Source organism: Pseudophryne corroboree, chromosome 1 (assembly GCF_028390025.1).
Source record: "Pseudophryne corroboree isolate aPseCor3 chromosome 1, aPseCor3.hap2, whole genome shotgun sequence".
NCBI lineage: Eukaryota > Metazoa > Chordata > Amphibia > Anura > Myobatrachidae > Pseudophryne > Pseudophryne corroboree.
Window position 1 is genome coordinate 237414929 of NC_086444.1, and position 26961 is coordinate 237441889.

The window sequence follows — 26961 nt, forward strand, 5'->3', positions numbered from 1 at the left end:
AAAGAAAAAAAAATATTGGTTAAAAAATTACCACGACAATACAAAATTTAAAAAAAATTAAATTAGTTTGCTAAGGCTATTGCATTAGGATGTAAAAAAAAAAAAAAATTTCAAATGAATGAATGAATGAATGAATGAAACAAGCTGACCGTATATAAAACAAGTTATTGATATCTCTGGCCATGCAGTGGGAATGCTTACATGGGATTGTTGGGTATTTAAAAAAAAAAAAAAAAAAAAAAAAAAACACACACACACACAGTGTTCACTCTAGGTGTCTTTCACAGGGCGCTGCGCCCTGCCCCTTTTTTAGACACCTGAATGCCGCCCTGCCCGTTTGTGTGCGCCCTCCCGCCCCGCACTTTGCTGCCCACCGGACACATTAACCACATTGCAGTGATCGCAAAGAGGGACTCGGATTTTAAAAGTGAGCGGGTCCCGCAGGACGCGCTGTTTTTTGCTGACCGCCGCCTCACAGCCAATAGAAAATAAGATTTTACTTACCGATAAATCTATTTCTCGTAGTCCGTAGTGGATGCTGGGGACTCCGTCAGGACCATGGGGATTAGCGGCTCCGCAGGAGACAGGGCACAAAAATAAAGCTTTAGGATCAGGTGGTGTGCACTGGCTCCTCCCCCTATGACCCTCCTCCAAGCCTCAGTTAGGATACTGTGCCCGGACGAGCGTACACAATAAGGAAGGATTTTGAATCCCGGGTAAGACTCATACCAGCCACACCAATCACACCGTACAACTTGTGATCTGAACCCAGTTAACAGTATGATAACGTAGGAGCCTCTGAACAGACGGCTCACAACAATAACAACCCGATTTTTTTGTAACAATAACTATGTACAAGTATTGCAGACAATCCGCACTTGGGATGGGCGCCCAGCATCCACTACGGACTACGAGAAATAGATTTATCGGTAAGTAAAATCTTATTTTCTCTAACGTCCTAGTGGATGCTGGGGACTCCGTCAGGACCATGGGGATTATACCAAAGCTCCCAAACGGGCGGGAGAGTGCGGATGACTCTGCAGCACCGAATGAGAGAACTCCAGGTCCTCTTTAGCCAGGGTATCAAATTTGTAGAATTTTACAAACGTGTTCTCCCCCGACCACGTAGCTGCTCGGCAGAGTTGTAATGCCGAGACCCCTCGGGCAGCCGCCCAGGATGAGCCCACCTTCCTTGTGGAATGGGCCTTGACAGATTTAGGCTGTGGCAGGCCTGCCACAGAATGTGCAAGTTGAATTGTGCTACAAATCCAACGAGCAATCGTCTGCTTAGAAGCAGGAGCACCCAGCTTGTTGGGTGCATACAGTATAAACAGAGAGTCAGATTTTCTGACTCCAGCCGTCCTTGAAATATATATTTTCAATGCCCTGACAACGTCCAGCAACTTGGAATCCTCCAAATCGCTAGTAGCCGCAGGCACCACAATAGGCTGGTTCAGGTGAAACGCTGACACCACCTTAGGCAGAAAATGAGGACACGTCCGCAGTTCTGCCCTGTCCGAATGGAAAATCAGATATGGGCTTTTATACGATAAAGCCGCCAATTCTGACACTCTCCTGGCTGAAGCCAGGGCCAGTAGCATGGTTACTTTCCATGTAAGATATTTCAAATCCGCCGATTTGAGTGGCTCAAACCAATGGGATTTGAGAAAATCCAAAACTACATTAAGGTCCCACGGAGCCACTGGGGGCACAGTCGGGGGCTGTATATGTAGTACTCCTTTTACAAAAGTCTGGACTTCAGGAACTGAAGCCAATTCTTTCTGGAAGAAAATCGACAGGGCCGAAATTTGAACCTTAATGGACCCCAACTTGAGGCCCATAGACAATCCTGTTTGCAGGAAATGTAGGAATCGACCCAATTGAAATTCCTCCGTGGGGCCTTCCTGGCCTCACACCACGCAACATATTTTCTCCAAATGCGGTGATAATGTTGTGCAGTCACCTCCTTCCTGGCTTTAACCAGTGTAGGAATGACCTCTTCTGGAATGCCTTTTTCCCTTAGAATTCGGCGTTCAACCGCCATGCCGTCAAACGCAGCCGCGGTAAGTCTTGGAATAGACACGGTCCCTGTTGAAGCAGGTCCCGTCTTAGAGGTAGTGGCCACGGATCTTCCGTGAGCATCTCCTGAAGTTCCGGGTACCAAGTTCGTCTTGGCCAATCCGGAGCCACGAGTATCGTTCTTACTCCCCTTTGCCGTATAATTCTCAGTACTTTTGGTATGAGAGGCAGAGGAGGAAACACATACACTGACTGGAACACCCACGGCGTTACCAGAGCGTCCACAGCTATTGCCTGAGGGTCTCTTGACCTGGCGCAATACCTGTCCAGTTTTTTGTTGAGGCGAGACGCCATCATGTCCACCTTTGGTTTTTCCCAACGGTTCACAATCATGTGGAAGACTTCTGGATGAAGTCCCCACTCTCCCGGGTGTAGATCGTGTCTGCTGAGGAAGTCTGCTTCCCAGTTGTCCACTCCCGGAATGAACACTGCTGACAGTGCTATCACATGATCTTCCGCCCAGCGAAGAATCCTTGCAGCTTCTGCCATTGCTCTCCTGCTTCTTGTGCCGCCCTGTCTGTTTACGTGGGCGACTGCCGTGATGTTGTCCGACTGGATCAACACCGGCTGACCCTGAAGCAGGGGTTTTGCCAGGCTTAGAGCATTGTAAATCGCTCTTAGCTCCAGTATATTTATGTGAAGAGACATCTCCAGGCTTGACCATACTCCCTGGAAGTTTCTTCCCTGTGTGACCGCTCCCCAGCCTCTCAGACTGGCATCCGTGGTCACCAGGACCCAGTCCTGTATGCCGAATCTGCGGCCCTCTAACAGATGAGCACTCTGCAACCACCACAGCAGAGACACCCTTGTCCGTGGCGATAAGGTTATCCGCTGATGCATCTGCAGATGTGATCCGGACCATTTGTCCAGCAGATCCCACTGAAAAGTTCGTGCGTGGAATCTGCCGAATGGAATCGCTTCGTAAGAAGCCACCATCTTTCCCAGGACTCTTGTGCATTGATGCACAGACACTTTCCCTGGTTTTAGGAGGTTCCTGACAAGTTCGGATAACTCCTTGGCTTTCTCCTCCGGAAGAAACACTTTTCTGAACCGTGTCCAGAATCATTCCCAGGAACAGCAGACGTGTCGTCGGGGTCAATTGAGATTTTGGAAAATTCAGAATCCACCCGTGCTGTTGCAGCACTATTTGGGTTAGTGCTACTACGTCCTCCAGCTGTTCCCTGGACCTTGCCCTTATCAGGAGATCGTCCAAGTAAGGGATAATTAATACGCCTTTTCTTCGTAGAAGAAACATCATTTCGGCCATTACCTTGGTAAAGACCCGAGGTGCCGTGGACAATCCAAACGGCAGCGTCTGAAACTGATAATGACAGTTTTGTACCACGAACCTGAGGTACCCTTGATGTGAAGGGCAAATTGGGACATGCAGGTAAGCATCCTTGATGTCCAGGGACACCATAAAGTCCCCTTCTTCCAGATTCGCTATCACTGCTCTAAGTGACTACATCTTGAACTTGAATTTTTGTATGTACAGGTTCAAAGATTTCAGATTTAGAATAGGTCTTACCGAGCCGTCCGGCTTCGGTACCACAAATAGTGTGGAATAATACCCCTTTCCCTGTTGTAGGAGGGGTACCTTGACTATCACCTGCTGAGAATACAGCTTGTGAATGGCTTCCAATACCGTCGCCCTGTCTGAGGGAGACGTTGGCAGAGCAGACTTTAGGAACCGGCGAGGGGGAGACTTCTCGAATTCCAACCTGTAACCCTGAGATATTATCTGCAGGATCCAGGGGTCCACCTGTGAGTGAGCCCACTGTGCGCTGAAATTCTTAAGTCGACCCCCCACCGCCCCTGAGTCCGCTTGTAAAGCCCCAACGTCATGCTGAGGGCTTTGCAGAAGCCGGGGGGGGGGCTTCTGCTCCTGGGAAGAAGCTGCTTGGTGCACTCTCTTACCCTTTTCTTTGCCTCGGGGCAAATATGACTGTCCTTTCGCCCGCTTGTTCCTATAGGAACGAAAGGACTGCGGCTGAAAAGACGGTGTCTTTTTCTGTTGGGAGGGGACCTGAGGTAAAAAGGTGGATTTCCCGGCTGTTGCCGTGGCCACCAATTCCGATAGACCGACCCCAAATAATTCCTCCCCCTTATACGGCAATACTTCCATATGCCGTTTGGAATCCGCATCACCTGACCATTGTCGCGTCCATAAACTTCTTCTGGCAGATATGGACATCGCACTTACTCTCGATGCCAGAGTGCAAATATCCCTCTGTGCATCTCGCATATATAGAAATGCATCCTTTAAATGCTCTATAGTCATTAAAATACTGTCCCTATCCAGGGTATCAATATTTTCAGTCAGGGAATCCGACCAAACCACCCCAGCACTGCACATCCATGCAGAGGCGATGGCTGGTCGCAGTATAACACCAGTATGAGTGTATATACTTTTCAGGGTAGTTTCCAGCCTCCTATCTGCTGGATCCTTGAGGGCGGCCGTTTCAGGAGACGGTAACGCCACTTGTTTTGATAAGCGTGTGAGCGCCTTATCCACCCAAGGGGGTGTTTCCCAGCGCGCCCTAACCTCTGGCGGGAAAGGATATAATGCCAATAACTTCTTTGAAATTAGCAGTTTTCTATCGGGGTTAACCCACGCTTCATCACACACTTCATTCAATTCGTCTGATTCAGGAAAAACTACAGGTAGTTTTTTCAGACCCCACATAATACCCCTTTTTGTGGTACATGCAGTATCAGAGATATGTAAAGCCTCCTTCATTGCCGTGATCATACGTGTGGCCCTACTGGAAAATAAGAATTTACTTACCGATAATTCTATTTCTCGTAGTCCGTAGTGGATGCTGGGAACTCCGTAAGGACCATGGGGAATAGCGGCTCCGCAGGAGACAGGGCACATCTAAAGAAAGCTTTAGGATCACCTGGTGTGCACTGGCTCCTCCCCCTATGACCCTCCTCCAAGCCTCAGTTAGGATACTGTGCCCGGACGAGCGTACACAATAAGGAAGGATTTTGAATCCCGGGTAAGACTCATACCAGCCACACCAATCACACTGTACAACTTGTGATCTGAATCCAGTTAACAGCATGATAATAGAGAAGCCTCTATAAAAGATGGCTCACTACAACAATAACCCGAATTTTTTGGTAACAATAATTATGTACCAGTATTGCAGACAATCCGCACTTGGGATGGGCGCCCAGCATCCACTACGGACTACGAGAAATAGAATTATCGGTAAGTAAATTCTTATTTTCTCTGACGTCCTAGTGGATGCTGGGAACTCCGTAAGGACCATGGGGATTATACCAAAGCTCCCAAACGGGCGGGAGAGTGCGGATGACTCTGCAGCACCGAATGAGAGAACTCCAGGTCCTCCTCAGCCAGGGTATCAAATTTGTAGAAGTTTACAAACGTATTTGCTCCTGACCAAGTAACTGCTCGGCAAAGTTGTAAAGCCGAGACCCCTCGGGCAGCTGCCCAAGATGAGCCCACCTTCCTTGTGGAGTGGGCATTAAGATTTTTGGCTGTGGCAGGCCTGCCACAGAATGTGCAAGCTGAATTGTACTACAAATCCAACGAGCAATCGTCTGCTTAGAAGCAGGAGCACCCAGTTTGTTGGGTGCATACAGGATAAACAGCGAGTCAGATTTTCTGACTCCAGCCGTCCTGGAAACATATTTTCAGGGCCCTGACCACGTCAAGCAACTTGGAATCCTCCAAGTCCTTAGTAGCCGCAGGTACCACAATAGGTTGCTTCATGTGAAATGCAGAAACCACCTTAGGTAGAAATTGAGGACAAGTCCTCAATTCTGCCCTGTCAGAATGAAATATTAAATAAGGGCTTTTATATGATAAAGCCGCCAGTTCTGACACACGCCTGGCTGAAGCCAGGGCTAACAGCATCGTCACCTTCCATGTGAGATATTTTAAGTCCACAGTGGTGAGTGGTTCAAACCAATGTGACTTTAGGAAACTCAACACAACATTGAGATCCCAAGGTGCCACTGGAGGCACAAAAGGAGGCTGTATATGCAGTACCCCTTTTACAAATGTCTGAACTTCAGGCACTGAAGCCAGTTCCTTTTGGAAGAAAAGCGACAGGGCCGAAATTTAAACCTTAATGGGCCCTAATTTTAGGCCCATAGACAGTCCTGCTTGCAGGAAATGGAGGAAACGACCCAGTTGAAATTCCTCTGTAGGGGCCTTCTTGGCCTCCCACCACGCAACATATTTTCGCCAAATGCGGTAATAATGTTTTGCGGTTACGTCCTTCCTGGCCTTGACCAGGGTAGGGATGACTTCATCTGGAATGCCTTTTTCCTTCAGGATCCGGCGTTCAACCGCCAAGCCGTCAAACGCAGCCGCGGTAAGTCTTGGAACAGACAAGGCCCCTGCTGGAGCAGGTCCTTTCTTAGAGGTAGAGGCCACGGTTCGTCCGTGAGCATCTCTTGAAGTTCCGGATACCAAGTCCTTCTTGGCCAATCCGGAACCACGAGTATAGTTCTTACTCCTCTCCTTCTTATGATTCTCAGTACTTTTGGTATGAGAGGCAGAGGAGGGAACACATACACTGACTGGTACACCCACGGTGTTACCAGAGCGTCCACCGCTATTGCCTGAGAGTCCCCTGACCTGGCGCAATATCTGTCTAGTTTTTTGTTTAGACGGGACGCCATTATGTCCACCTTTGGTTTTTCCCAACGGTTTACAATCAGGTGGAAGACTTCTGGGTGAAGTCCCCACTCTCCCGGGTGAAGGTCGTATCTGCTGAGGAAGTCTGCTTCCCAGTTGTCCACTCCCGGAATGAACACTGCTGACAGTGCGATCACATGATTTTCCGCCCAGCGAAGAATCCTTGCAGCTTCTGCCATTGCCCCCCTGCTTCCCGTGCCGCCCTGTCTGTTTACGTGGGCGACTGACGTGATGTTGTCCGATTGGATCAATACCGCCTGACCCTGAAGCAGGGGTTTCGCTTGACTTAGGGCATTGTAAATGGCCCTTAGTTCAAGAATGTTTATATGAAGAGATGTCTCCAGGCTTGACCATAAGCCCTGGAAATTCCTTCCCTGTGTGACTGCTCCCCAGCCTCGCAGGCTGGCATCCGTGGCCACCAGGACCCAGTCCTGAATGCCGAATCTGCGGCCCTCTAGAAGATGAGCACTCTGCAACCACCACAGGAGGGATACCCTTGTCCCCGGTGACAGGGTTATCCGCTGAAGCATCTGAAGATGCGACCCGGACCATTTGTCCAGTAGGTTCCACTGGAAAGTCTTGCGTGGAATCTGCCGAATGGGATTGCTTCGTAGGAAGCCACCATTTTTACCCAGAACCCTTGTGCATTGATGCACTGAGACTTGGTTCGGTTTTAGGAGGTTCCTGACTAGCTCGGATAACTCCCTGGCTTTCTCCTCCGGGAGAAACACCTTCTTTCTGGACTGTGTCCAGGATCATCCCTAGGAACAGAAGACAAGTCGTCGGAACCAGCTGCGATTTTGGAATATTGAGAATCCAATCGTGCTGCCGCAACACTACCTGATATAGTGTTACACCGATCTCCAACTGTTCCCTGGATCTTACCCTTATCAGGGAATCGTCCAAGTAACGGATAACTAAAATTCCCTTCCTTCGAAGGAATATCATCATTACGGTCATTACTTCAGTAAAGACCCGGGGTGCCGTGGACCATCCCTACGGCAGCGTCCGAACTGATAGTGACAGTTCTGTACCATAACCTGAAATACCCTTGGTGAGAAGGGTAAATTTTGACATGAAGGTAAGCATCCTTGATGTCCCGAGACATCATGTAGTCCCCTTCTTCCAGGTTTGCAATCACTGCTCTGAGTGACTCAATTTTGAATTTGAACCTCTGTATGCAAGTGTTCAAAGATTTTAGATTTTAAAATCGGTCTCCCCGAGCCGTCTGGCTTCGGTACCACAATAGTGTGGAATAATACCCCGTTCCCTGTTGCAGGAGGGGTACCTTGATTATCACCTGCTGGGAATACAGCTTGTGAATGGTTTCCAAAACTGCCTCCCTGTCAGCGGGAGACGTCGGTAAAACAGACCTTTGGAAACGGCGAGGGGGATACGTCTCGAATTCCAATTTGTACCCCTGAAATATTACCAGAAGGATCCAGGGGTCTACTTGCGAGTGAGCCCACTGCGCACTGAAATTCATTGAGAACGGGACCCCACCGTGCCTGAACTTGTAAAGCCCTAGCGTCATACTGAGGGCTTGGCAGAGGCGGAAAAGAGTTTCTGTTCCTTGGAACTGGCTGATCTCTGCAGCCATTTTCCTCTCCCTCTGTCACGAGCAGAAAAGAGGAACCCTTTTGTCCGCTTGCCAACCAGGCCTGCGCCTGATAATACGGCGTCTTATTTTGAGAGGCGACCTGGGGTACATCCCCTCTTTTAAGGCAATACTTCCAAATGCCGTTTGGAATCCGCATCACCTGACCACTTTACTGGTATAATTGGACAACGCACTTATACTTGATGCCAGTCGGCAAATATTCCGCTGTGCATCATGCATATATAGAAATGCATCTTTTAATTGCTCTATAGGCAATAATATACTGTCCTTATCTAGGATATCATATTTCCGGTCAGGGAATCCGACCACGCCAACCCAGCACTGCACATCCAGGCTGAGGCGATTGCTGGTCGCAGTATAACACCAGTATGTGTGTAAATACATTTTAGGATACCCTCCTGCTTTCTATCAGCAGGATCCTTAAGGGCGGCCATCTCAAGAGAGGGTAGAGCCCTTGTTCTTACAAGCGTGTGAGCGCCTTATCCCCCCTAGGGGGTGTTTCCCAACGCACCCTAACCTCTGGCGGGAAAAGGTATACTGCCAATAACTTTTTAGAAATTATCAATTGTTATCGGGGGGAAACCCACGCATTTTATTTATTTCTCAGATTCAGGAAAACTACAGGAAGTTTTTCCTCACCAACATAATACCCCTTTTTTTTGGTGGTATTCATATCAGAAAAGTGTAAACTTTTTTCATTGCCTCAATCATGCAATGTGTGGCCCTATTTGGAAATCACGGTTGTCTCTTCACCGTCGACACAGGAATCAGTATCCGTGTCGGCGTCTGTATCTGAGGTAACGGGCGCTTTAGAGCCCCTATATGAGACGTCTGGACATGCACAAGCTGAGTAGCCGGCTGTCTCATGTCAACCACTGTCTTTTATACAAAGCTGACACTGTCACGCAATTTCCACAGTACATCCACTCAGGTGTCGACCCCCCAGGGGGTGACAACACTATTACAGACACTCTACTCCGTCTCCTCATCATTTTTCTCCTCATACATGTCGACACAAACGTACCGACACACAGCACACACACAGGGAATGCTCTGATAGAGGACAGGACCCCACTAGCCCTTTGGGGAGACAGAGGGAGAGTTTGCCAGCACACACCAGAGCGCTATATATATATATATATATATATATATATATATATATATATATATATATATATATATATATATATATATATATATATATATATATATATATATATATATATATATATATATATATATATATATATATATATATATATACATACATACACAGGGATAACCTTATATAAGTGTTTTTCCCTTTATAGCTGCTGTATTGTTTATACTGCGCCTAATTTGTGCCCCCCTCTTTTTTAACCCCTTTCTGTAGTGTAGTGACTGCAGGGGAGAGCCAGGGAGCTTCCCTCCAACTGAGCTGTGAGGGAAAATGGCGCCAGTGTGCTGAGGAGATAAGGACGCCGAGAAAGGGGCGGAGCCTATCATCCGTTTTCTTGTATGTTTTGGCAGGGGTTAAATGCATCCATATAGCCCAGGAGTTATATGTGATGCATTTATTTTAGCCATAAAAGGTTTTCTAACGATTTATTGCGTCTCAGGGCGCTGCCCCCCCAGCGCCCTGCACCCTCAGTGACCGGAGTGTGAAGTGTGCTGAGAGCAATGGCGCACAGCTGCGGTGCTGTGCGCCTACCTTTATCTGAAGACAGGAAAGTCTTCTGCCGCCGATTTTTCCGGACCTCTTCGCTCTTCTGGCTCTGTAAGGGGGCCGGCGGCGCGGCTCCGGTGACCCATCCAGGCTGAACCTGTGATCGTCCCTCTGGAGCTAATGTCCAGTAGCCTAAGAAGCCCAATCCACTCTGCACGCAGGTAAGTTCGCTTCTTCTCCCCTTAGTCCCTCGATGCAGCGAGCCTGTTGCCAGCAGGTCTCACTGAAAATAATAAACCTAAACTAAAACTTTCACAAAGAGCTCAGGAGAGCCCCTAGTGTGCACCCTTCTCGTCGGGCACAGAAATCTAACTGGGGCTTGGAGGAGGGTCATAGGGGGAGGAGCCAGTGCACACCAGGTGATCCTAAAGCTTTCTTTAGATGTGCCCTGTCTCCTGCGGAGCCGCTATTCCCCATGGTCCTTACGGAGTTCCCAGCATCCACTAGGACGTCAGAGAAAATACGTTTGTTTCTTCACCGTCGACACTAGATTCGGTGTCCGTGTCTGGGTCTGTGTCGACCGACTGAGGTAAAGGGCGTTTTACAGCCCCTGACGGTGTCTGAGACGCCTGTACAGGTACTAACTGGTTTTCCGGCCGTCTCATGTCGTCAACTGATTTTTGTAATGTGCTGACATTATCACGTAATTCCATAAATAAAGCCATCCATTCCGGTGTCGACTCCCTAGGGGGTGACATCACCATTACCGGCAATTGCTCCGCCTCCACACCAACATCGTCCTCATACATGTCGACACACACGTACCGACACACAGCAGACACACAGGGAATGCTCTTATCGAAGACAGGACCCCACTAGCCCTTTGGGGAGACAGAGGGAGAGTTTGCCAGCACACACCCAAGCGCTATAAATATATAGGAACAACCCTATAGAAGTGTTGTCTCCCTTATAGCAGCTTAATATATATCAAAAACGCCAAAAAAAGTGCCCCCCCCCTCTCTTTTTTACCCTGTTCCTGTAGTGCAGTGCAGGGGAGAGTCCTGGGAGCCTTCCTCGCAGCGGAGCTGAGCAGGAAAATAGCGCTGTGTGCTGAGGAGATAGGCCCCGCCCCCTATTTCGGCGGGCTCTTCTCCGGAGTTTGTGAGACCTGGCAGGGGTTAAATACATCCATATAGCCCCAAGGGCTATATGTGATGTATTTTTTAGCCAGAACAAGGTATTCTCATTGCTGCCCAGGGCGCCCCCTGCAGCGCCCTGCACCCTCCGTGACCGCTGGTGTGAAGTGTGTGACAACAATGGCGCACAGCTGCAGTGCTGTGCGCTACCTCATGAAGACTGAAAAGTCTTCTGCCGCCGGTTTCTGGACCTCTTCGCTTTTCGGCATCTGCAAGGGGGTCGGCGGCGCGGCTCTGGGACCGGACTCCATGGCTGGGCCTGTGTTCGATCCCTCTGGAGCTAATGGTGTCCAGTAGCCTAAGAAGCCAATCCATCCTGCACGCAGGTGAGTTCACTTCTTCTCCCCTAAGTCCCTCGTTGCAGTGAGCCTGTTGCCAGCAGGACTCACTGAAAATAAAAAACTTTTTCTAAGCAGCTCTTTAGGAGAGCCACCTAGATTGCACCCTGCTCGGACGGGCACAAAAACCTAACTGAGGCTTGGAGGAGGGTCATAGGGGGAGGAGCCAGTACACACCACCTAATCCTAAAGCTTTATTTTTGTGCCCTGTCTCCTGCGGAGCCGCTAATCCCCATGGTCCTGACGGAGTCCCCAGCATCCACTAGGACGTTAGAGAAATCCCCAAGCCCTGCCTCACCAGCCAATAGCTGCCGGCAGCTTCTCAGCATCCAATCGCTGCCGGCAGCGTCTCCCAATCCAAGCGCCACCTGAGACGTCGGTCCCTCCTCCCTGCGCTGATCTCCAACCCATTGAATGTGCTGGTGGCAACCGGGCGCGGACATCACGATGACAGGAGAATGGAAGATGCAGGAGGGAGCCGAGGAGAAGGAGAGGAGCGCCTTCACTCTGGGAAGCCCGGTGGGTCTGCTGCAGAGAACATGAGCTGGGGCCGAGCGGGACATGTCAGTGCGGTCGGGCACCACGACCGCAAAGTACCAAGAGGTCAGAGCGCTGCGACCTGGGGGAATGGTGATAAATCTTTAGTTTCACAAACGTGCGGGCGGGCCTTTCCTATTTTTATTTAATAACATGGCCAATACCTGCACATTATACCTGTGAGGGTGCTTCCTGTTACGCTGCATCTTATTCCCCCAGCGTCCCAACTACTAGTGCACCCATCCTGCCCCCTGCTACCACCACTACTGCACCCATCCTGCCTCCTACCACTGCTGCACCTATCCTACCCCCTACCACTACTGCACCCATCCTGCCCCCTGATACCACCACTACTGCACCTATCCTGTCCCCTGCTACCACCACTACTGCACCCATTATACCCCACATACCCACACAGTGCCCATTATAAACACCCTCATACCCACAGTGCTCAGTATTCACACCCCCACAGTGCCCATCATACACACCCCATGCCCACACAGTGCTCATTATACACCCACCAGAGCTCATAAAACCCTCTAAACCCACACAATGTCCAGTATGCACACCCCCATAGTGACCATCATATGCACACCCCTATACCACACAGCGCCCATCATATGCACACCCCTATACCACACAGTGCCCATTATACACCCCCCACAGCTCTCATAATGCTCTATACCCACACAGTACTCATTATACACACTGACAATGCTCATAGCACCCTCTATACCCACACAGTGGCCATCATACGCACAACCCATACCCACACATTGCTCATTCCCCCCCCCCCCCTTCCCAAAGCGCCTAGCATATGGGTACTCCATACCCACAGTGCCCAGGATACATCCCCCTATACACAGTGACCAGCATACATAAACTCCCATATCCACACACAGTGCTCAGCATAGACACAACTGCCACACCCACACAGTGCTCAGCATACACACAAACAATCCCCAAACCAAAGCAGTGCCCAGCATACGCACACACCCCATACTCAGACAGTGCCCAGCATACGCACACACCTCGTGTTATAGCGGTAGGGCTTCAACAAGGACACAGAGAAGCTGATCTTAAAAGTTGACGGGGAGCAGGAAGCACCGAATCCTGGGTACTGATGCCTCCCTACCCCTAACACTGCCTACAGCACTACCTGCACCTAACCCTCTATTTGCCCCCCAATACAGCCATAACTGCTATCTACCATGTGGGGTGGTCTAATGCTATGTGGGGAGGCATAAGGGGATCTCAAAAGCATACATTGCTATGGGACCCAGAAACTGAAGTAGGACCCAAATTTTTAAAACTGAGGGGTCCCTTGGACCCACTATTTTTTTGGCTCAGCGCGATCACTGTGTCTTCCCTGCATGAGAGACAGAGACCTCCGCGTCCCGCCCGCCTCGTCCCGCCCGTCCTTAGCTGTCAGCCGTCGCAGCTCCCCTACTCTGTGAGCAGACTATAGGTCTGCTCATGATCTGATGAGACAGGAGGGCTGGGTTTGCCTCTCCCGCCGAGACAAACCCAGCCCTCCCTCCTCTGTGTACATGGATCAGTGTGGTGGCCATTTTCAACCAGCTCCGCGGTGTGTGAGGGGGGACCCGCAGCATCAGCCCCCAGTATGTAAGACTGGCACAAAAAAAGCGGAGATCAAAAATGTGCCCTACCTGGTGCAGTGTGTCTTGTGCTCTCTACCTGGTGCAATGTTTCTCAGTGCTCTCTACCTGGTGCAGTGTTTCTCAGTGCTTTCTACCTGGTGCAATGTGTATAACGTGCTCTCTACCTGGTGCAATGTGTCTCAGTGCTTTCTACCTAGTGCAATGTGTATAACGTGCTCTCTACCTGGTGCAATGTTTCTCAGTGTTCTCTACCTGGTGCAATGTGTCTCAGTGCTCTCTACCTGGTGCAATGTGTATAACGTGCTCTCTACCTGATGCAATGTTTCTCGGTGCTCTCTACCTGGTGCAATGTTTCTCGGTGCTCTCTACCTGGTGCAGTGTGTCTCAGTGCTCTCTACCTGGTGCAGTGTGTATAACGTGCTCTGCCTGGCGCAAAGTGTAGAATGTGCTCTGCCTGGCGCAATATGTATAACGTACATATCGCAGTGTGTATAGGAGGTTCTACCTGGTGCAGTGTGTATTAGCTGCACTACTGTGTGGTGTAATGTGAATTGCCACTATTATGTGGCCATGCCCCTTCCCCACGAAAAACAACGGCCCTAAATTTTTGCTGCGCGCCTTTGGCGCGCACTGCCCATTCTTTATCATGTGGGAATGGGAGGACCAAGCATTATAGTATGTACCTAATTTTGCCCTTCTAACTGAAAAATGTGCCCTCCCGAACGAAAAATGTGCCCTACCCGTGATCAGCACCCTGCCCTAAAAAAATCCTAGAGTGAACACTGCACACACACACACACCACTCTGGTTTCCAACGGAGTGTACCTTATGCAGGATGAACCATAATAGGCTTCACCTCCAAATTCCCTCCTACACCAGTTTTCTCCATGCTATGGAAGCAAGGCTGGAAAATTATTTTTCTCTTACGTCCTAGAGGATGCTGGGGACTCCGTAAGGACCATGGGGTATAGACGGGCTCCGCAGGAGACATGGGTACTCTAAAGACTTTAGATGGGTGTGCAGTGGCTCCTCCCTCTATGCCCCTCCACCAGACCTCAGTTAGATCCTGTGCCCAGAGGAGACTGGATGCACTGCATGGGAGCTCTACTGACATTCTCCGAATAAGACTTTGTTAGGTTTTTTATTTTCAGGGGGCACTGCTGGCAACAGGCTCCCTGCTTCGTGGGACTGAGGGCAGAGAAGCAGACCTACTTAAATGATAGGCTCTGCTACTTAGGCTACTGGACACAATTAGCTCCAGAGGGTTGGAACGCAGGTCTCATCCTCGCTGTTCGTCCCAGAGCCGTGCCGCCGTCCTCCTCACAGAGCTGGAAGATAGAAGCCAGGCGAGTATAAGAAGAAAGAAGACTTCAAAAGGCGGCAGAAGACTCCAGATCTTCACTGGGGTACTCCAGCACCATCTTCTCCACAGCACGCTGCAGAGAAGCTGCTCCCCGAACTCTCCTCTGCTGAACACAAGTACAGAGGGCAAGGGGGGGGGCACATTTATTTGGCGCAGTGAGTGTATTATCGATATATAAAAGCGCTGTACGGACTGGGATTTTGTCTCAGTGCTATATCTCTCTCTCTTTATGAAAATGAAGCCAGCGTGACCCGAAGGACAATAATTTTAATAAAACCAAAAATAAAAATATGGTTCAGTAGTATAATGTTTCATAAGTACAATATACATTTATACAGAAACATGGGACTTTCTAAATGATTTTTTCATAAAACCAACGCGTTTCGTCCGCTATGGACTTCATCAGGGGTACAGGTCGTAGCTGGTGATGTTGATGGAGGAAAAGGCTCCTTACACTCCTTTTCCTCCATCAACATCACCAGCTACGACCTGTACCCCTGATGAAGTCCATAGCGGACGAAACGCGTTGGAATTTATGAAAAAATAATTTAGATAACGTACCATGGCCCTCATTCCGAGTTGTTCGCTCGGTATTTTTCATCGCATCGCAGTGAAAATCCGCTTAGTACGCATGCGCAATGTTCGCACTGCGACTGCGCCAAGTAACTTTACTATGAAGAAAGTATTTTTACTCACGGCTTTTTCTTCGCTCCGGCGATCGTAATGTGATTGACAGGAAATGGGTGTTAGTGGGCGGAAACACGGCGTTTCAGGGGCGTGTGGCTGAAAACGCTACCGTTTCCGGAAAAAACGCAGGAGTGGCCGGAGAAACGGTGGGAGTGCCTGGGCGAACGCTGGGTGTGTTTGTGACGTCAACCAGGAACGACAAGCACTGAACTGATCGCACAGGCAGAGTAAGTCTGGAGCTACTCTGAAACTGCTAAGTAGTTAGTAATCGCAATATTGCGAATACATCGTTCGCAATTTTAAGAAGCTAAGATTCACTCCCAGTAGGCGGCGGCTTAGCGTGTGTAACTCTGCTAAATTCGCCTTGCGACCGATCAACTCGGAATGAGGGCCCATGTTTCTGTATAAATGTGTATTGTACTTATGAAACATTATACTACTGTACCATATTTTTATTTTTGGTTTTAGTAAAATTATTGTCCTTCGGGTCACGCTGGCTTAATTTTCATTTTAAATTACAGTATAATTGTGCGCCCTCTGAATATTGTACCCTCAACCTATGTTTATCTCCCACTAGCAGGGAGATTTTTTCACGAGGTGCTGCCTTCATTTTAATACAGCGCGATTAAAGAGTATTGTTATATATCTATCTATCTATCTATCTATCTACCAGTGTGTGGGGGTGTCGGTACGTGTGTCGGCATGTCTGAAGCGGAAGGCTCGTCTAAGGAGGAGGTAGAGCAGATGATTGTGGTGTCTGTCGGCACAGTCGACACCTGATTGGATGGATATGTGGAATGTTTTAAATGCAAATGTGTCTATTACATAAAAGATTGGACAAAGCAGAGTCCAAAGAAAAAGCAGGGAGTCAATCCATGGCTTTGAATGTGACAAGGCCCTTCACGGTCTCAAACGTCCCCTGTCCCAGGTAGCAGACACTGATACAGACACGGATTCTGACTCCAGTGTGGACTACGATGATGCGAGGTTACACCCAAGGGTGGCCAAGAGTATTCATTATATGATTATTGCAATAAAAGACGTTTTGCATATCACAGAGGACCCCTCGGTGCCTGACACGAGGGTATGCATGTTTAAAGGAGAAGAAACCTGAGGTAACCTTTCCCCCATCTCATGAGCTGAACACTTTATTTAAAAAAGCTTGGGAAACTCCAGACAAGAAACTGCAGATTCCCAAGAGAATTCTTCTGGCGTATCCTTTCCCCACACAGGACAGGTTACGGTGGGAATCCTCGCCCAGGGTGGACAAGGCTTTGACGCGCTTGTCCAAAAAGGTGGCGCTACAGTCTCCAGACACGGCAGCCCTCAAGGATCCTGCTGATCGCAGACAGGAGACTACCTTAAAATCAATTTATACACATACGGGGGCCTTGCTCAGACCGGCAGTAGCGTCGGCATAGGTATGTAGCGCAATAGCATTTTATTGACCTTGGGTCATATAAAAGACGCAGCGTTATACATGAGAGACGCTGCGATAGACGTTGGGCTGTTGGGTTCAAGAGCCAATGCCATGGCAATTTCTGCTAGGCGAGCCCTGTGGACCCGCCAATGGACGGGTGATGCCGATTCAAAGAGGCATATGGAAACTTTGCCTTACAAGGGTACGGTTTTATTTGGGGAGGGCCTCGGGGACCTGGTTTCCACAGCTACAGCGGGTAAATCTTTTTTGCCTTATGTTCCCCCACAGCAAAAGAAAACACCTCAATATCAGATGCAGTCCTTTCGGTCGCATAAGTCCAGAAGGGGCCGGGGCTCTTCCTTCCTCGCCAGAGGTAAGGGTAGAGGGAAAAGAATGCCTGCTACGGCTAGTTCCCAGGAACAGAAGTCCTCCCCGGCTTCTACAAAATCTACTGCATGACGCTGGGGCTCCACTGCGGGAGTCCGCGCCGGTGGGGGCACGTCTTCGACTCTTCAGCCATATCTGGGTTCTGTCAGATTTGGATCCTTGGGCGATGGAAATTTTATCCCAAGGCTACAAACTGGAATTCGAAGAAGTGCCTCCTCGCCGATTTTTCGAGTCGGCTTTGCCAGCCTCTCCCCCAGAGAGGGAAATAGTTTTAGCTGCGATACAAAAGCTGTGTCAACAGCAAGTGATTATCAAGGTTCCCCTAGTGCAACAGGGGAAGGGGTACTATTCAACTCTATTTGTGGTCCCGAAACCGGATGGCTCGGTCAGACCCATTCTTAATCTAAAATCCCTAAACCTGTATCTAAAACAGTTCAAATTCAAGATGGAATCTCTCCGGGCAGTGATCTCCAGCCTGGAAGGGGGGGGATTTTATGGTGTCACTAGACATAAAGGATGCATACCTTCATGTCCCCATTTATCCTCATCAGGCGTACCTGAGATTCGCTGTACAGGATTGTCATTACCAGTTTCAGACGTTGCCGTTTGGGCTGTCCACGGCCCCGAGGATTTTCACCAAGGTAATGGCGGAAATGATGGTGCTCCTACGCAGGCAAGGAGTCACAATTATCCCATACTTGGACGATCTCCTGATAAAAGAGAGATCGAGAGATCAGTTGCTGAAAAGCGTGTCACTCTCCCTGAGAGTGCTGCAGCAACACGGCTGGATCCTAAATCTGCCAAAATCACAGTTGATTCCAACGACTCGGCTATCATTTTTAGGCATGATTCTGGACACTGAAAAGAGTGTTTTACTCCCAATGGAAAAAGCCCAGGACCTCCAGAGCATGGTCAGAGACCTGTTAAAGCCAAAAAGAGTGTCAGTTCATCAATGCACTAGAGTACTGGGAAAAATGGTTGCGGCCTACGAGGCCATATCCTTCGGCAGGTTCCATGCGAGGACATTTCAGTGGGACCTTCTGGACAAATGGTCGGGGTCCCATTTACAAATGCATCAGAAAATAAGCCTGTCCCCCAGGGCCAGGGTGTCTCTCCTGTAGTGGCTGCAGAGTGCTCACCTTCTAGACGGTCGCAGGTTCGGCATTTAAGACTGGGTTCTGGTGACCACGGACGTGAGCCTCCAAGGATGGGGAGCAGTCACACAAGGAAGAAATTTTCAGGGACTGTGGTCGAGCCAGGAATTAACGTGCTGGAATTAAGGGCCATATACAACGGCCTACGACAAGCGGAGACTCTTCTTCGCGACCTACCTGTTCTGATTCAATCAGACAACGTCACAGCAGTGGCTCATGTAAACCGCCAAGGCGGGACAAGGAGCAGAGTGGCAATGGCGGAAGCCACCAGGATTCTTCGCTGGGCGGAAAATCATGTAAGCGCGCTGTCAGCAGTCTTCATTCCGGGAGTGGACAACTGGGAAGCAGACTTCCTCAGCAGACACGACCTCCATCCAGGAGAGTGGGGTCTTCATCAAGAAGTTTTTCCAGAGATAACAAGTCGTTGGGGGCTTCCTCAAATAGACATGATGGCGTCACGCCTCAACAAGACACTTCGGAGGTATTGTTCCAGGTCAAGGGACCCTCAGGCGGTAGCAGTCGACGCCCTGGTGACACCATGGCTGTTTCCGTCGGTCTATGTCAGCGGTGGCCAACCTGTGGCTCTTTTATTCAAATGTGGCTCCCAACACTCTAAATCATGTAACCACAACAGATACAGAAACTGCTACTAGAGGTTAGACACCCACAAGCAAACAGAGGACACATTAGGGACTGCTGCAATGGCACGAGTTGATGGGGGGGCTGTAGTGAAACATGAGGGTGGGCTAGAGTGACACATGGCAGAGCTGGCTGGAGAGACACAAGAGGGTCCTTGCGGGAGTGATGTGGGAGGGTGCTGGAAGTAGTGACACATGGGAGATATGGCTGGAGTGACATAGGAGTGTGGTAGCAGGAGTGACACATGGGGGAGCTGGCTGGAGTGATATAGGAGGGTGGTAGCAGGAGTGACACATGGGGGAGCTGGCTGGAGTGATATAGGAGGGTGGTAGCAGGAATGACACATGGGGGAGCTGGCTGGAGTGACAGTAGGGTGCTGCAAGTAGTGACACATGGGGGAGCTGGCTGGAGTGACAGTAGGGTGCTGCAAGTAGTGACACATGGGGGAGCTGGCTGTAGTGACATAGGAGGGTGGTAGCAGGCGTGACACATGGGGGAGCTGGTTGGAGTGACACAGCAGGGTCTTAGCAGTAGTGACACATGGGAGACCTTGCTGGAGTGACACGGGGGAGCTGGCTGGAGTGACATAGGAGGGTGCTAGCAGGAGTGACACATGGAAGAGCTAGCATGAGTTGATGGGGGGGCTGTAGTGATACATGAGGGTGGGCTAGAGTGACACATGGCAGAGCTGGCTGGAGAGACACAGGAGTGTCCTTGCAGGAGTGATGTGGGAGGGTGCTGGAAGTAGTGACACATGGGAGATATGGCTGGAGTGACATAGGAGGGTGGTAGCAGGAGTGACACATGGGGGAGCTGGCTGTAGTGACATAGGAGGGTGGTAGCAGGCGTGACACATGGGGGAGCTGGTTGGAGTGACACAGCAGGGTCTTAGCAGTAGTGACACATGGGAGACCTTGCTGGAGTGACACGGGGGAGCTGGCTGGAGTGACATAGGAGGGTGCTAGCAGGAGTGACACATGGAAGAGCTAGCATGAGTTGATGGGGGGGCTGTAGTGATACATGAGGGTGGGCTAGAGTGACACATGGCAGAGCTGGCTGGAGAGACACAGGAGTGTCCTTGCAGGAGTGATGTGGGAGGGTGCTGGAAGTAGTGACACATGGGAGATATGGCTGGAGTGACATAGGAGGGTGGTAGCAGGAGTGACACATGGGGGAGCTGGCTGGAGTGATATAGGAGGGTGGTAGCAGGAGTGACACATGGGGGAGCTGGCTGGAGTGACACAGCAGGGTCTTGGCAGTAGTGACACATGGGAGACCTGGCTGGAGTGACACGGGGGAGCTGGCTGGAGCGACATAGGAGGGTGTTAGCAGGAGTGACACATGGGGGAGCTGGCCGGAGTGACAGGAGGGTGTTGGCTGGAGTGACACATGGGAGACCTGTCTGGAGTGACACAGCAGGGTCTTGGCAGTAGTGACACATGGGAGAGCTGGCTGGAGTGACATGGGGGAGCTGAAGTTTATGTGAATCTGGCTTTTTCAATTATACTTTGTGAAAGTGGCTTTTTCAGTGGATCTGGCTTTAAAAAAATCTATTTTGTGTTGTTCTGGCTTTTTCAATGTATTTTATACCAGGGGTGTGGTCTAGCAGGCACAAGGCCACATTCCATATTTGCATGCACGCTATCGGCAAAGTTTTTTTGGCTCTTTGTCACGGACTGGTTGGCCACCCCTGGTCTATGTCTTCCCTCCTCTTCCACTCATCTCAAAAATACTGAGAATCATAAGACGAAAAAGAGTCCAGACAATACTCATTGTTCCGGATTGGCCTCAGAGGGCCTGGTATTCAGATCTTCAGGAAATAATCACAGAAGATCCATGGCCTCTTCCTTTCAGGGAGGACCTGTTGCAGCAGGGACCCTGCGTGTTCCAAGACTTACCGCGGTTACGTTTGACGGCATGGCGGTTGAACGCCAAATCCTAGCTAGGAAAGGTATTCCGGGGAAGGCCATCCCTACTCTGATAAAAGCTAGGAAGGAGGTGACGGCGAAACATTATCACCGTATCTGGAGGAGATATGTATCTTGGTGTGAAACCAAGAATGCTCCTACAGGAGGTTTTCATCTGGGCCGTTTTCTCCACTTTCTGCAGACAGGAGTGGATATGGGCCTAAAGTTAGGCTCTATTAAGGCAGATTTCGGCCCTGTCAATATTCTTTCAGAAGGAATTGGCTTCTCTCCCAGAACTCCAGACTTTTGTAAAGTGAGTGCTGCACATCCAGCCTCCTTTTGTGCCCCAAGGGGCACCATGGGACCTTAACGTGGTGTTACAGTTCCTTAAGTCACACTGGTTTGAACCTCTTCAAATAGTAGAGTTGAAATTTCTCACTTGGAAAGTGGTCATGTTGTTAGCCTTGGCATCTGCGAGGCGGGTGTCTGAATTGGCGGCTTTGTCTCACAAAAGCCCCTATCTGATTTTCCATGTGGATAGAGCAGAGTTGAGGACTCGTCCTCAATTTCTGCCTAAGGTGGTTTCATCGTTTCATATGAACCAGCCTATTGTGGTGCCTAAGGCTACGGGGGACTTGGAGGATTCCAGGTCTCTTAATGTAGTCAGGGCCTTAAAGGTTTATGTAGCCAGGACGGCTCGGGTTAGGAAAACAGAGGCACTGTTTGTCCTGTATGCGGCCAACAAGGTTGGCGCCCCTGCTTCTAAGCAGACTATTGCCCGCTGGATCTGTAACACGATTCAGCAGGCTCATTCTACGGCTGGATTGCCGGTACCAAATTCGGTAAAGGCCCATTCCACTAGGAAGGTGGGCTCTTCTTGGGCGGCTGCCCGAGGTGTCTCAGCATTGCAACTATGCCGAGCGGCTACTTGGTCGGGTTCAAACACTTTTACTAAATTCTACAAGTTTGATACCTTGGCTGAGGAGGACCTCATGTTAACTCAATCAGTGCTGCAGAGTCATCCGCACTCTCCCGCCCGGTCTGGAGCTTTGGTATAATCCCCATGGTCCTTACGGAGTCCCCAGCATCCTGTAGGATGTAAGAGAAAATAAGATTTTAAACCTACCGGTAAATCTTTTTCTCCTAGTCCGTAGAGGATGCTGGGCGCCCGTCCCAGTGCGGACTAAATTCTGCAAGGCTTGTATATAGTTATTGCTTACAGTTTCGACCAGTCTCTGGCTGATGCGGTTTTGTTTCACACTGTTAACTGGTTAGTTTATTCCATGTTGTACGGTGTGGATGGTGTGGGCTGGTATGTATCTTGCCCTTAGATTAACAAAAATCCTTTCCTCGTACGGTCCGTCTCCTCTGGGTACAGTTCTTTAACTGAGGTCTGGAGGAGAGGCATAGAGGGAGGAGCCAGTGCACACCCATCTAAAGTCTTTAGAGTGCCCATGTCTCCTGCGGAGCCTGTCTATACCCCATGGTCCTTAGTCCCCAGCATCCTCTACGGACTAGGAGAAAAAGATTTACCGGTAGGTTTAAAATCTTATTTTGGTTAAGCTAAATAGGTTTTCCGGCATCTGCTGAAGAAAAAGCAGGTTGCAACAACAGTGGAAAGTGGTCCTCAAGCAGTAGTTACATTTCTAACTGGATATGGGAAGGGCTTTAAGCAGAGCGATAGTGATTTTACACCAACTATTTTTTCTTTTTTTTGGTAAAATTCAGTTTATGGATCCTTAAAAGATAAACTAGCTACAATGAAACAATGTGCACAGGATGCCAGAAAAAAACCATGGCACAGAGTATCTGGGAATGAGGTAGGGCCCAATGAAACTACCAATGGAATTTTCCAGCTTTGTGCGCTATTAAAGTATGTGCGAGTAGCCTAGCATATCATTTAAAGAAAAAAAAAAAAAAAACTCCATAGCCAAAGATGAAATCTGCCAGGAACCATGATCAAGCGGTAAGAGATAGGTACCCCAGATACTGCATAAGGTCTATATACTGCATAAGTGATAAGAGTGTGTCGGGTATGTCTGAGATCCAGGAAGAGTTTAGGGAGCAGGTTGTACGGGAAACATACATTGCTTACATCCGTGTAATAGCAGCATGCATACAGTATCTCCCTGTGCTATAGAACCCTGTTCACTAAACATAGGGCTGCATAAAATTTTGATTTCATTTCACCTAAAAACAATCGCAGTTAAATACTATAAAATTAAAGACTCATCGGTGTTAGGAACCATTTGAAAGATGGTTAAAGCAATGTTACCCATGACCTGAACTCATCAATATAGCTTACAAAATTGGTTGTCAGAGATTAATGATCCTTATGTCAATTATTCTCCATCTTACACAACTTACCAAACATTGATGTAGTAATGTACACAGTTGGGCATTAAAGATTCATCATCCACAGCATTTTACAAACAATAGTAATGAGCACTTACTGGTGGGTAACACTCCAGTGTAAACAGAAGCTAAAATGCTTTGTATTTTGATCAGACAGCAATATCTGTTCAGCTGAACCATTACATAAAATAATGCCTACCACCTTCAATGGTAGGCTTACCTTGGGCTATCTGTCTATAACGCATGATCAAAATCTCAATCAATTAAAAAAAAAAAAAAATCTGTTTAAATTATGTTTGGGTACCAAAACTCAAGGAAGTTTTACCTCTCCAACAGAATGAAACCTAGAACACAGATAGCAGAAAGTGGGAATAAGGGCAACACGCACAGAAGCACACAGGCTGTAAAATCTAGAGATGGAGAATAAGTCACCTCTACTTCTCAGTAGAAGAGAGCTCCAATGTGAGGCTGCAAAAGATTAACATTTACAAATTAAGACATTTCAAAGGTTCCAGTGATTGCATAAGAGGTGCAGATCCTTAAAGTAGAACGTATGTTAGAGAAACAGCTTAAGCGTGTAATAAGTAAAAGCAATTTTATATAAATCACATTTTGTTCATTACAGGAATAAAATAATCCTCAATTTGTCTTAGTACATGAATGTTACAAGAAGCAGAACATCACTGGGTACTAATAGAATTCCAGACTTCGTTAGTAGTCATTATGTGTCATACTACATTACCCAAGTTCTAACACAATGCTAAAATAATATCCCCCTGAACAGTAAGAAAAGTTGGCTATATGTAGGAATCCTTAAAGCAGATGTGTTTTGTCTTTGAAGAGCTCTCTACACCAGTTAATAAATATTAAGCAGTATATAATTACTAAATGGGCCTACACATTTACCGATTACACTGAAAGATATGAACAATCTCGTTCATTAATGAACGAGATATTCATATCTTTCAGTGTGTAGGCACCAACGATGAACAATGTGCGTCCCCGCACTCGCTCATCGTTGGTGCCAGCTTGTTTATGCCTGCAAGCCAATATGGACAATATAGTCCATATTAGCATGCAGGGCTATGGGGCCGGGGGTAGTGAAGAAACTTCACTCTCCCCTTCATCACCCCCACCCCCCTCCCCGTCGGGTCGGCCACCTCAGCGGCCGATCGCCCAGTGTGTAGAGCCCTTAAGTGTAGACAATTCCCTCAACTTGAGTAGTAAAATTTCCATGTCGCTCTCCCGCTTCTCAGATACAAGGCCATATGCTACAGATGTGTCCTCATTCACCTATTGGCAAACAATTGGGAAAAACCATACTGCATTGCAGGTGGGGCAGATGTAACATGTGCAGAGAGATTTAAGGTGCATACACACTAGGAGATATTGTAAACAATATCGCTCATTGTTACCCTCCTGAGCGATACGGTTTACAATATCGTCCGGTGTGTATGCTGCAAACAATGAATACATGGCTGCTTAATTTCTACACTGCAATTTAGATTTCAATTTGAACACACCCCACCCAAATAAACTTCATCTGCGCATGTTATATCTGCCCCCTGCAGTGCAACATGGTTTTGCATTCTGGTTGCTTTTTTGGTTTGCTAACAAACCTGAATAAGGGCCTATACACCATATAGCGCGAGACGCACGGCGCGACTGAGGAGCTGTCAGAGGACTAACATGCTGCACTTCTGGTTACATTTTGCATATTAAATCGCAAAGTCAGTGAAAACTGTCTCACAGTGCACCAGAGATGCAAGCCTGCGACATTAACAGCACATGAATTGGTTTTACAGACGTACAAAGTCACAGATTAAGCACAATGGAACTTGATGTGAGGAAAACTCACAGATGTTTAATCTGAGCCACTTTACACAGATGCAGACGAAAAAACGTGCACAAATTTCGCACATCAAATTGACTAGTGCAATCTAGCAAAGTAGTTTTGTCGCTCCCAGCTGTATTTATGCGAAGAGCGAGAAAAACGCTGGACATAACCGAGATGCCCAGGACCTGGCGCGACAAGAGGGGCTATTTGGCACGTCTAAAGCCACAGTGTAAAATGACACATCTGTACATTTAAAAGGCACATGATAATGAAAACTAACTCTATATAGCATAAGACGAGTCCTTCAACTAGCAAAGTTGTTACAATGTTACGCTGGGTACACACTAGAAAAAGGTGTCCTAGTGACTGTGCGATGTGATGTAATAATACATCACGCTGCAATACACACTGAACAATCCGGTGTACGACTTGCAGCACATCAGTTGGGGAGACGCAATGAACAACAGTCGTGCACAATATATTGTTCCAATCCGCACCGGAAATATATATCGTATGATAAACCGCTAAGTGTGTACCCAGCTTAAGGTGGGAGCTGAGCAGTGTGGGGTCACTACGGTATGAGTGTAAAATACCACCCGCCGGGATCCCAGCAGTCGCAATACCAACGCTGGAATCCCGAAAGGGGTACAATTCCACTGCCGAAATACTGGCAAAGTAGGAGAATCTCCCTCTGTGGGTAAATGGTCCCCTTGCCATGCATTTTGGCGGCCGGTATGCCGATATAGCGACAGCTGGGAGGACAGCTGTCGCTATATCGGCATCCCGGCCGCCAGTATCCCATACTGATCCCCCCACTGCAACAGTCATTTAGCTCTGGAACTGGAAATAAATAATATGAGAGGATTTATTTAGGAACATGAAGCACACACCATACAAGTGAAATTACATATACAAACCTATAAGATGTTAGTACATCATGTTTTATAAATAGCAAAATAAAAATGCTAAATCCTGCTATCAAATAAGATTGTCTATTTTGGTTAGATCTTCAAATAAGTAATAAAAAAAGTTAGCGTTTATGCATTCCTCATAAATTGCTGTTGAACAAGTTGTATAAAACAGGTGCTATTATAAATACATAAAATAAAAGATTCTCATAGATAACAGACACCACAGCACCAACCTGATCTGATTAGTCTGTCGATCCTTTCAATACTAGGGGAGTGGATACGACTGCGTGGGCTTCCCCCAGGTGTGGAGGCTTCAGAGCTTGCATCAGTGGAGTCCTCCAGGGTCATAAAGAGAAGCTCCTTCACACACTTGTGACAAATGCTGTGCTGGCATGGTAGGATGAGTGGGTGCGTGTATAACTCCTTGCAGGAAGGACATATCAGCTCCCGCTCAATGTTTTTAATTACAATCTGAAGAACAGAAGGAAAAAAAAAAAAAAAAAAAAAACACACACCATCACAATAAGGCAGGTAGTAAAGCTAGAAAGAACATTGCAACTATTTACAGAATTCTTCCAGTGCATTGGG

General features: G+C 48.4%; 1 protein-coding gene across 5 annotated transcripts in view; it reads right to left on the reverse strand.

Moving 5' to 3' along the window:
- TRIM36 (tripartite motif containing 36) overlaps nucleotides 1-26961 on the reverse strand; it is a 173587-nt gene that overhangs the window by 89055 nt on the left and 57571 nt on the right. For 4 of the 5 annotated variants that reach the window (XM_063964150.1, XM_063964146.1, XM_063964149.1 and 1 more), the window contains exons 2-3: nucleotides 26607-26844; nucleotides 24058-24093 (exon numbers count right to left, since the gene is read on the reverse strand). In XM_063964150.1, the coding sequence (XP_063820220.1) occupies nucleotides 24058-24093; nucleotides 26607-26721 (151 nt within the window). In that variant the 5' untranslated portion in view covers nucleotides 26722-26844. The remainder of the gene's footprint in view (nucleotides 1-24057; nucleotides 24094-26606; nucleotides 26845-26961) is intronic. The other variant, XM_063964147.1, reaches the window with a different exon arrangement.